The sequence below is a fragment of the Choloepus didactylus genome, chromosome 14 (assembly GCF_015220235.1).
Source record: "Choloepus didactylus isolate mChoDid1 chromosome 14, mChoDid1.pri, whole genome shotgun sequence".
Taxonomy (NCBI): Eukaryota; Metazoa; Chordata; class Mammalia; order Pilosa; family Megalonychidae; genus Choloepus; species Choloepus didactylus.
Genome location: NC_051320.1, coordinates 20,937,246 through 20,949,808, shown reverse-complemented (window position 1 = coordinate 20,949,808; position 12,563 = coordinate 20,937,246). Strand labels below are relative to the sequence as shown.

General features: G+C 39.1%; 1 protein-coding gene across 1 annotated transcript in view; it reads left to right on the top strand.

Moving 5' to 3' along the window:
* The window catches only part of LOC119509066 (cytochrome P450 7B1), a 187,788-nt gene that overhangs the window by 141,363 nt on the left and 33,862 nt on the right, over window positions 1-12,563 (top strand). The window contains exon 2 of the mRNA XM_037802900.1: window positions 5,926-6,062. Within this exon, the coding sequence (XP_037658828.1) occupies window positions 5,926-6,062 (137 nt within the window). The remainder of the gene's footprint in view (window positions 1-5,925; window positions 6,063-12,563) is intronic.

The window sequence follows — 12,563 nt, the reverse complement described above, 5'->3', positions numbered from 1 at the left end:
CAGCCTAGCTCATGCACAGCAGCTTCAGGGCTGGATCCACCCCATTCTCAGATTCCCTGTGAGACAGTGAGGCCAGCTGAGCAGATCCCACAGAAGGGAGAAGTGGGTGCCCCTGTGTGCTACAATCTTCTCCTGAGTTAAATGCTGATCTTTTCTATAATATTTATGAACATCGTGTACCCTTGTTAGTCAATGAACTCTCTTCCCTCAGATAAATTATAACTGGAGGATGAATTATTATTGCTGTGCTCATGCATTGGAGAACGTCTCCCACTAGCCACACGCTAATGCAATCCTAAACACTTTTTAACAGCACGTATGGAGCTACGCTTTAGGTCTGACCATTCTGCTAAATTTGTTCGTTTCTGGGATCATGGATGGAAAAATTGAGACTTTCTGAGAGCTTTTTCCTTAGTTTTTCTTAGGTGCTAAGATAATTAGCTAATAATTACTTAGTGGCCATTTGGAATGGTAAATTTGGTTGTATTTGTAAACACACCTAGGTTTTCGTTTTCTTTCTCAAGCAGTAAACATTTATGGAAAACGTGTGTTGCTCTCTAAAGCCTTCGATACTGACATATTTTTACTCTCTGTGAATGAGTCTGCAGTCTCCATCCTGCATGTGGTGGAAGCCCAAGGTCTTCCCATATACACAGGATTCCTTCCAAAGTGGGCTGAGGAGCTCGTACTCTCTGGCTCGGTGTTCTGCTGAATTCCTAGCCTACTCTTTACATTTTGCCTTTTGCACCTTTTGTCCTTGCCCCCTTCCCTCCACCCCATAAAGCCCTTGAGCTAGACACTGCCCTAATCCCACTATTTTAAAAACTACCACCAACATAATGTTGTGTGTGTAATGGACTTGCACTGGATGTTTTGAGATGACAAAGGTCATGCAGCTCCCAGGACAGCAAACAACTTATTAGAGTTAAAGATTGGTCATTTCTGGTCCTAAAAGCCTCCATTAGTCCTATCCTTGTCCTCCTCAGTGACCGCCCCATCTGCTACCACGCCTCACTATTTTGTCCCCCTTCTCCCAGTTCCTATGCCCTTGTCCTGTTCCACCCAAACTCCCATGATCTTGTTTTCTCCTTGTGCAGGAGATCATCTTGATAACCAAACACACCCAAAGAAACTGGCTTCTAAACAAAGATACTTCCTTCCCTGAGATGGTCAGCTCTTTGAGTAGCATCTTTTCCCCTGTTCACCTGATATTCTTGAATACATAAGTATCTGGGCATATAACAATTTCGTTTAGCCACTGATTCATAAAATGGAGATCCTTCAAGTCTGCACAACTCTGTGAAAGTACAAATAAGCAGGAAGGGTGTGAGAGATGAACCAGTTCAGGCAGAGAATGTGCTGTGAGCAAAGCAACTTAAGTATAACTTCACAATATATGAATAGCAGGACAAACCAACCCTGCTCTTTGTACCAGCTTCTCTCATATACTCTCAGTCCACACAGCAAACCTCTAAGGCCCATATTATTCTCATTTACGGGGGGAAGAAACTGAGTATCACCCACATAGCTAGCGTACTGGATTTAAAATTTCACAATGTGAGTTAGATGTGCAGAAATGTAACTTTATTTCACTATACTTAACCCAAATGGCTCATGAGCCCCTATTTCCTCTGATGGCCAAAAAGTCAGAAGCTTTCCAGTTGAAAGTAGTTCAGTCAATTCTAATAACACTTAGTCTCTTTAGTGCTAATATTACATAAAATGCAGGGTTTTCTTTCTTTCTCTCTGTTGATGGTGAGTGCTCTCGTGCTGGCTTCTCTGGCTTCCCTGGGCTGCCTCCTGGGCTGTTCTTTGGGCATGTGCTGCAGCAGCTCCCAGTGCATGCAGTGCCCTGTGGCTCCTTCACTGGCTCTGCCTGGGCTGCCACTGCTGATGAGCCAGGACGCGACCCCAACCCCACCACTCCCAGGAGCTTTGGACCCTCCTCTCCACAGCCCTGCAGTGAGGCTCCTTCCCCCAGAACCTGGCAGGCAGGCCACTTCTCAGTTATCAAGAGCTGTGGGAAGACTCTTAGGTATCTCCTGTGCTCCTGTTGGGGCCAAGTGAGGAAACAGAGAGTGTCAAAGAGACACTAGGAGACAGATTACGTCTCCCAATTAAGTAGCTTCCAAAGTCAGTCAAGGAAAGGAAAAACAGGGCAGCTTCAAAAGTGCCTTTGCTCAATGCAGTTTGTCCAAAAGATTGGTATTATAATCAGATACTGCTGGGCACATCAGTTACATGGTTTCTGAAATTTTAACCAAACACCTAAAAAGAAAATCCTTATTAATTAGACAAAATTAAAAAAATAATTACTATACAGTTACAGATAGTAGGTGACCTAATAAAAATATATTATGTTCTTTAAAAAAGGACATAATCTAATCCTTTTAATCAGTAAACATTTTCATTTTTCCTGCATCAGTGCACATGTATAGAAGTTGCTCACCACCTATTTAGGAAATTGTTGTAATAACCCAGACATGAGATGAGGGTCAAGCCTAGAATGATCACAGAAAAAAATGAAAAAGAGGAAATTGCTTTGACAAGTATAGATTGTTGTAGAAATTTCTGGACTTTAAATGTGTACAGGAACGATGGGTGATAGGTCACTTGACAAGGTTTTTTTAACCTGTTTATTTTACTGTGAAGCATTAAGATGATATTCAAATACTGAGAGACTGAGTATTCTGTGTCAGTCCACTCTTAAATTGTTGTTTGTGTGCTTTATTCTTTAACCAAAGGTCTTAACTTTCTTTTATATTTTATAGCTACTTTACATATTTAGATTCTTCCCCAATACTTGCCTCCAAAGTTGGACCGTTACTGTCAGTTTGCAAACGATTAAAGTTGGGTGAAGATGTGTGTTTTAGTTTGCTAATGCTGTGGAATGCAAAACACCAGAGATGGATTGGCTTTTATAAAAAGGGAGTTTATTTAGCTACACACAGTCTTAAGGCCGTAAAGTGTCCAGGGTAACACATCAGTAATCGGGTACCTTCACTGGAGGATGGCCAATGGCATCCGGAAAACCTCTGTTAGCTGGGAAGGCACATGGCTGGCGTCTGCTCCAAAGTTCTGGTTTCAAAATGGCTTTCTCCCAGGACGTTCCTCTCTAGCAAGCTTGCTCCTCTTCAAAACGTCACTCACAGCTGCACTGAGTTCCTTCTCTTTGAGTCAGCTCATTTATATGGCTCCACCGATCAAGGCCCACCCTGAATGGGTGGGGCCATGCCTCCATGGGAATATCTCGTCCAAGTCATCACCCACAGCTGGGTGGGGCACATTCCAAGCAAATCTAATCAGCACCAAAACGTCTGCCCCACAAGACTACATCAAAGATAATGGTGTTTGGGGGACACAATACATTCAAACTGGCACAATGTGTCTCACAACTTGTATGGAAGAAACTATGAGCAGTGGTAGATAGAACTTGGGTTTAATCCTTGAGAACTTTTATAAGCCCTAATTTAGGTAAATTGAAGAAAAGATATGAGAAAGCAACATACTGTTTCTGCAGGATTAAGAGGGAGTATTGACCATGGGGTTTTATTTATTTATTTTTTTCTTTGCCTACCGTTGCTTCAGGATCCATTCCATTGAGGCTTTGCAACTTGATCATCCCCAGCAAGCGCAAAACATCCTACCCCTCACACAGCAGTGGACAGTGGGTATTTCATTTTCAAAGCCATAGAGAGACAAATAGCACCGTATGCACTGTGCCATGCGTCGACAGGCCTTTCTGGATCGTTTCAGAGATGCCCCCACCCCCCACATAATTTTTACAAATATACCATTGAAAATAGACTTCTGTTTTCTATCTTCCATGGGTCTTTGGTTGAACTAGAAGTATATTTTCTCCCTTAAATGCGCACGGTTGTGACATGGCGTTTAAGAGTTTTAAGCATATTACTGCCAAAACAAACACAGCCATAAGAAAGAGTGACCCTCCCATCTTTGTAATAATAAACTGGCTTCCTGATGTGCTTCCCTAACTCTCAACATTAACTTAATGTTCCCCTGGATTTCTGAGCTCCATCATTTCCCCCTGTGGAAACCCAGTGAAGAATACAGGTTTTGACCGAATGACAGAGCATAGAGGGCTAAATTAGTTACATTAAATTAGTCTATGACAAAAAGCTTTTTCCAGCTCTTTGTCACAATGCAACATTCAAGCAACATTAAACCAGAGTAAAGTAGACCAAGGAAGGGAGTTAGTATTTTGAAAAGAACTTTGGCAAATAGATCCCTTGCAAATTTTGAAAAGGATCCATATATATGTCACATGCATTGCATTTTTTAACTTGGAGATCCTGCTCCACTAGATTGTATGTGCAGTCGCTTTTGTTTAATCTTTGGATATAAAATTAAACATTACAATGTTTTCTTGGTACATTTTTATATTTTTTGAAAAAGTGAGTCTCCATTACCAACGTTGCATTCAAAAAAATAATGGGGAAAAGGGTGAAGAATAAGATGCGTATTACTATGCAGTGTCTCTTCTTTTCTTGTTTCTGGGTTGAGGTCTTTAAATATCAGCACACTTTTTATAAATTAGTTGAAAATAAATTGCCTTTCAAAGGGAAAATCAAAGTCTTGACACCTGTTTCCTATACATGTATCACACCTCCACTTCATTTTGCTTTGTTTTACTTTTTCCCCTAGAATATCTGATTTTTTTTTTTTTAAGTTTAATTCTACCATGTTGGATTGTGGGAAAATAAAAGCTTCTGATAGAGTTAATCTAGCTACATAAAAATCTATGCTTGGTATGATCATAATCTTGATCTTTGATTAAATCTGAGCTAGTAATATCTTGTGATTAATCAAAACGGCTGGTACTGCATGTAGTATCAAAACGGCTGGTACTGCATGTAGTATAAGTCATTTTCACAGATGGGATAGAGAATCAGAGTTCTTTTGAATATTTGTTTTAATCCCTTCTAGGATAAAATGGCTTTGGGTTTTTTACTTTAAATCAGATTTAGTTCACCAAATAAATGACTGGGAAGAAATTTTGAAGTGCGGTTTTGCTGAGATTGTAGGTCAAAAAAGGAAGAAACCTTTTTAAAGTCACAGGTAGTATTTTAAGGGATGCTTCATATGTTTTTTTAAAAAAATTGTCAAATTATTAGTAAAATTTAACAAATAATTCTATTCATTTGTAGTTGGAAGAAGAATCTCCAGGAAAAAAAGATATCAAATTACACATCTTGGAAACTAATATTGAGGTTTTTTTACAATCCTCAACCACATATAAAGCTTTTCTCAAGATTATTTACTTTTCCTTCTATATGTATGTAATTCCAGTCTAATAGATACCTGATAATAAAAAGCTTTACTTTGGCAAACAAACTACCCAATGCCCAATACTTAGTATGCAGCAAAAACCCTTCGATTCCTCTACGCATAGTTTACTCCGTGTCACTTCCCACACAAAGCTGCCTGCACTAGCTTTTTGCTAGATTCACAGGTTGACGGATTAAGGTTCCATACTGAACTGACAGTTTCACAGAATAAATTATATCACCCAGTTAATTTCATTTCATAAAAATACCCTCACTCACAGACTCATTAAGTCTACAGGTACCTAATTATGGTGATGAGAAATTGAACACAAAATAAACAGAATAAATTGTGACTTAACTGGTCCGGTGGCCAGTTGTGCCTTGTAAGTCATGTTTTCTCAAAAACGTTGCTCAGTAAAAGTTGTGAGTTGAGCTGTCTACCGAGAGCCATGCATTCTGGAGGCACTCAGGAAATACATGTTTATGAGTATATAAGGATCATTGAATGAGAGAATTGAAAGTTGCTTTTCCAATCCATTTATAGGCTTCCAGACAGGATAAGTAGCCCAATGTGTATTGAAATAAGAATGACTTCATTTTCTTTATTTCTTTTTTCTTGTTTTTTTCTTTCTTACAGGAGACCTGGTGAGCCTCCATTGATAAAAGGCTGGCTTCCTTATTTTGGAGTGGCCCTGCAGTTCCAAAAAGATCCCTTAGGTTTCATAAAAACACTTCAAAAGCAGCATGGTGATATTTTCACTGTTCTCCTTGGAGGTAAGCAGCACCTCTGAAAGTAACTTACATATGTCATAATTTCTCACTTGCTCTTTAATGTCTTTATATTTCTCTCTAGGCAAATAAGGAATATTTGTATATTATTGGGCTTTTATTTTGTAGTGCAAATACAAAAGGAAAGTATTTTTTTCAGTACAGTAATTCGCACATTAAAAAAATTGCACAACTCTTTTGAGAGTACCTGGAGCACCCCACCTTCATGCAACCTCCTGTCATTTGGTTTGGTTTGGCCTGGTTTTACAAATAGTAGCAGAAAAATCTTGAATGTATTTTTAATATAAAAATGTTTGTTCTGCTTCAAACTTCAATAAAGTATTTGGGGGAAAGAAAAGGCAAAATTACCACACATCCCAAACATCATAGGGCTGAGGGGAAATGCTGGGATGTTCTTAGCTCATCCTCCTTTGGGGTCCATAATATCCATCTTATGAGCTATCCATTGCTGTGTAACAAACATCCCCCAAATGTAATGGCTTAAAACAGCAGTCTGGTCTTGCCTAGGGTCATTTATATGGCTGTAGTCATTGGGCAGCTTGATTGGAGCTGGATGGTCCAAGATGGCCTCATCACATGCCTGGTTGGGCCTTCTTGTCCACTTGACCTTTCATTCTCAAAAAGGCTAGCCTAGGCTTCCTTTCATGGCAGCACATGCTTCAAGAGGGCGAGAGGAAAAGCTGCAAGTTCTCTGGAGGTCTAGGCTCAGATGTTACAAAACCTCACGTCCAGCCTAGATTCAGGGTTAGGGAAATAGACATCACCTCTTCGTTGGAGGAGTGGCAGAGTCACATTGCAAAGGAGCACACGTGGAGGGATAGAAGGAATTACTGTGGCCACCTCTGCATGTAGCCTTCTATGACAGTTTATCACCTGGGCTAGTCAATGGCCACTCACCCCTTCCTCTCCCCACCCCACATCCATTCTTTGCCTTTGTCCACCTTGTGTTTTTCCTGGAAGACCAATCTCCAGGCTAGACCACCACAATCTATCGTGTGCTGGAAGGAGGCAGGAGGGGGCTGCACTCCTCTCCCCAGCTCTCAGGGACTGAGATATCTCAGTTCACTCTCCCTACTTCATGAGAAAATTGAAGACATCATCTATGATCTCACTCAGATCCCCACACGCCACCAAACAACTATCCTTACCACCTTGTCTCCAATTTCACAGAAGGTTCAGGACAATCCATTTACCTGTCCCCATGACTCTTTCTTCCTGCCTCCCCTGGGCTGGCTCACCATTGTTGGTTCCTTTCACACAGGCACCTTTCTTTTCTCTCTTGGGTCCTCACCCTCAGCCTGTTACCATGTGTAAGCTTCTCCTACATTCTCCCTCAAGTTACTTGCCACTTCTTTTTTTTCCTCTTTTGCATTCACATTTCTGAAGAGATTTGCCTACACTTGCTGCTTCTAGTTGCTTATCTCCTAGAAACCTCTTAACCCTAACCAACCTTCTGTCTCACTCAGATCATTCCCGACCCTCATCTGATGAGTTCTCTCTACCTGGCTTGGCCATGCTGATCTCTCGTTCCTTCTTGAAACATTCTCCTCTTTGGCATCCATGACACTGCACCTTCAGATCTTTCACTGTCTCTGAATATTCCTTATCTAGATCATCTTTACGCATGCCCTTCTTCACTCAGCTCCTTACATCTTCCTCTACCCAGCTTTCCAATAGTATGTTCCATTCCCAGAGAGCCAGCATTTTTTTTTTTTTGACCTTAAATTATTTTGCCAAGTGTCAAAGGCAACCTTTTGTATATATAACAATTTTTCATTTTGGTGCTACCATTTTAAGGTAATATTTGGGGGAAAGGTACAAATGATTCAACTGGGGAAAATTCTAAGCATGGATGAGTTCTCACCTAAACAGGCAGTATTGGTTTCATCACAGCCTACTCCATTGCCTGGCAGCTGGTGCGTCTCTTTGAACAATAATTGTGTCTATTATGATTTCAGGAAAAAAAAAGTTGAAATGTAAAAATCAAGCATCTTAGAAATCGAGGAAATGTAGTTTACAATGTAATCCTCACGAAACTCCCCAGTCTCTGGTCTCCATCTGCTTCTCCAGCTTAGCCCCATGCTGCTTGCCTTGTGCTTACTGCACCAGTAATGCCCCAAATTGTTTGAAGCCTGCTCCTGCCACACCCTTTCTTGCCTTCAGTTTTTCTCTTGCTGGGCTTTTTCCTTCGGAATGCCGTCCTTCACCTGGCTAACAAGGACTCATGGTCAAGCATCACTTTCTCCCAAAAGTCCTCCCTGACTTTCTGCCTTTCTTCTCCAGGCTCTAATTACTCCCACGGTCACTTCTCTCAGCACTTAATAAATTGTGAATTTATTGTACATTCCCAAATAAAAGTCATTGCTGGTGCTTCAATTCTAAGTAAGCCTTTGGCTTTGTGAGGCCAAATCTTTGCTCTTCACGTCAAAAAAGTCACTCATTAAAAGAAAGTTAAACTTTGTGTTTCTCATGAGTAGATAAAACAATTTATTGAAATTTTCAATTTCCCTTGTGAATGCATTATACAAAATAACCTAAAAGGATGAAGCAGAAACCTGTGGCAGATTTGAATAATTTTATTCACTTTTCAAAATGCAACCGATAACTGCCAACACTTGACATCTTCACCTTAGATACTGAGAAGTTGGTGAATTTCTAATGTCTGGATAATTTGACCATGGTTATGTTTTTGAATTTTTTTTTAATTCAGTTTTATTGAGATATTTCACATATCATAAATCATCCATGGTGTACAAATTGTTCACAGTACCATCATATAGTTGTGCATTCATCACCCCAATGTATTTTTTTGTATTTTTTTTTAAATTCAGTTTTATTGAAATACATTCACACACCATACAATCATCCATGATATACAATCCACTGTCCACAGTATGATAACATAGTTATGCGTTCATCACCACAATCTATCTCTGAACATTTTCCTTACATCAGAAAGAACCAGAACAAGAATAAAAAATAAAAGTGAAAAAAAACACCCAAATCATCCCCCCATCCCACCCCATTTGTCCTTTAGTTTTTATCCCCATTCCTCCACTCATCCATACACTAGAATAAGGGGGTGTGATCCACAAGGTCTTCACAATCACACTGTCACCCCTTGTAATCTACATTATTATATAATTGTCTTTAGGAGTCCAGACTGCTGGGTCGGAGTTTGATAGTTTCAGGTATTTACTTCTAGCTATTCCAATACATTAAAGCCTAAGAGGTGTTATCTATATAGTGCATAAGAATGTCCACCAGAGTGACCTCTCGACTCCATTTGAAATCTCTCAGCCACTGAAACTATCTCATCTCATTTTGCATCCCCCTTTTGGTCAAGAAAATACTCTCAGTCCCACGATGCCGGTTCCACATTCATCCCCGGGAGTCATACTCTGCATTGCCAGGGAGATTTACACCCCTGGGAGTCGGGTCCCACGTAGGGGGGAGGGCAGCGAGTTCACCTGTCGAGATGGCTCAGTTAGAGAGAGAGAGGGCCACATCTGAGCAACAAAGAGGTACTCAGGGGGAGACTCTTAGGCACCATTACATTCAAGTTTAGACTCTCCTTTATGGTAATGAGCTTCATAAGGGCAAGTCCCATGCTCGAGGGCTCAGCACATCAAACCGCCAGTCCCAATGTTTGTGACAACATCAACACCAGTCATGGTTATGTATTTGAACCCAACAGCAGGCAACCGCAGTTGAGTATGTACCACTTCTTACCTTTTGCTTCTTACTAGAAATTCCTGTCAAAAAAATCCTAGTAACATATATGGTTTTAATGATCACTTTGTGAAGTAGCTTGTTTGGAAAATGTGAAACAAAGAAGCAGGGTCTTCCCCTTTGTCCCATGATGTGATTTCAGTGAGTGTATGCTCTTACATGATGAGCAAATGATTGTCATCCTGAAAAGTCTCAAGGGACGTGGATGTCATCTTAATAAAGAAATTAAAAGGTACATCTTTTCATGAGAACGCACGTAAATTCCTAACCTTTCGCAGAAAATAGTTCTCTAATTGGTTTTGTGTGGTGGTGCAGCAGGATCATTTTCCCTAGATGTCACCCCAGCGAAGCACTACTGTACATGTACATCTTTGTCAACAGCTCAGTGAAATCTCCCTAATAAGAGGGGGTGTAGGTAAACATGGTCATCCTCAAGAAAGTAAAAATGTGGTTCATATTCCACTAGACCAACTAATATATTCAGCTTGAGATTAAAAAAAAATTTTTTTTCAAGGGACCAACTAGATGCAGACTTTAAAAGTTTGTAATTATGATAAGTTTATTTAGAATTCAAATTTATCCCATTATTGTTTACAAAAAATTGCTATTCCAAGTAGACAAATAGTTATCTTGAATTTCTATTGCCAGGTCTCTATACAGCACCAAATATATGAAGTGAAAAAAAATAAAAAAATCAATTTATAGTGATCCAGATATCAAATTTCTTGTGACATCAGGATGAATGAATGGATTTTTTTTTTTAACATTCACTAACATATTTCACATCATGTAGCTTCACCTTCCTACAAGAATTAATTTTAAAGTAAATCAAAGGTTTTTGAGTTAGGAAAGGATCATGTGCAGGTTATGTAAGAATGGTGGAGTAAATGTCTAAGGCCCAGTTAGCATCTAAAAAGAGGAAAGAATGGAATTATTGGCAAGGAAGGCATTAAAAATTTTGACCTCACTTCAAATTTACTCCTCAAAAGGATGATTTTATATAATTGTATTTTTCCCAAGGCAGGCCCCATTTCTACATTTATAAATTAAACAAATGCAAACTCTGAATTTCTTGAGATCAATATTTTATATCAACTGATGACAGCATTCTTTTCTCTTTCCAAAACGTATTTCAAAAGATATTGTTTCTACCTGGGGCTCTGTGTGAACTAGGCAGCTTGGCTGTTGAAACTTGGCACTCATCTTCATAAAACCACACTCTAGCAAAAGTTAATTTTACTCTAAGAATACATGGCCTTAGAACAACTTTTCAGAAGAATTTCTTTGTTAAATAAATTTAAATTCATTTTATGAATGTATATGTGTTTTCCTAACTGTCTGATTAAAGATCACAAAGAAACTCTGATTTTGCATCTCACATTAGCAGATGGTGGACAGATGGTTTAAATTAATATTAATTTTGAAAAACTTAGCTTAAATTGTTTATACTGAAGATTGAAAGTTGGAAAGCCAGCTAACATCTCCAGGGTTATTAGTACTTCCAAATCCACTTGAAAAGTAAAATCCAGGAAATCGAAAGTACCTACTTCTAAAACAGTCCACATCTCAATCAGAAAGTAGATAAGACACAATGCCTTCTTGTTGAAAAAAATAAAATAAGAAAGAGAAAGAGGAAATACAGATTCTAGAATGAAAAGAGTCTTGAAAAGAGAGAGGATTATATCTATAAACAAATTGCTTTAAAATAATTAGTAATGATTTTTAAAAGAACCTGTACACAAACCACTACTTATTTTAAAAATAATTTATTGGCCCCTCCCCTATGTGGGACATGACTCCCAGGGGCGTAAATCTCTCTGGCAACGTGGGACGTCACTCCCAGGGATGGGCCTGGCCCTGGCATTGTGGGATTGAGAAAGACCTCTTGGACCCAGAGGAGGAGGAGAAATGAAACAAAATAAAGTTTCATGAAATCAAGCTTCAGTGGCTGAGAGATTTCAAATGGAGTCGAGCGGTCACTCTGGTGGACACTCTTATGCACTATATAGATAACACTTTTTAGGTTTTAGTGTATTGGAATAGCTAGAAGTAAATACCTGAAATTATCAAACTCCAACCCAGTAGCCTTGACTCTTGAAGATGATTGTATAACAATGTAGCTTACAAGGGGTGACAGTGTGATTGTGAAAACCTTGTGGATCGCGCTTCCTTTATCCAGGGTATGGATAGATGAGTAGAAAAATGGGGACAAAGACTGAATGAAAAATAGGGTGGGATGGGGGGGATGATTCGGGTGTTCTTTTTTACTTTTATTTCTTATTCTTTCTGATGTAAGGAAAGGGGTCAAAAATAGATTGGGGTGATGAAGGCATAACTATATGATGATACAGTGAACAGTTGATTGTACACCATAGATGATTGTATGGTATGTGAATATATCTCAATAAAATTGAATTTAATTTTAAAAAATTAAAAAAATAAAGTTTCAGTGGCTGAGAGATTTCAAATAGAGTTGAGAGCTCATTCTGGAGGTTATTCTTATGCATTATATAGATATCTCTTTTTAGTTTTTAGTGTATTTGAAAAGCTAGAAGGAAATATCTGAAACTGTTGAACTGTAATCCAGTAGCCTTGATTCTTGATGATTGTATAACTATATAGCTTTTATAGTGTGACTGTGTAATTGTGAAAATCTTGCAACTGACACTCCCTTTATCCAGGGTATGGACAGATGAATAAGAAAATAAAGACAATAAATAAATAAATAATGGGGGGGGGTAAGGAGTATGGGAT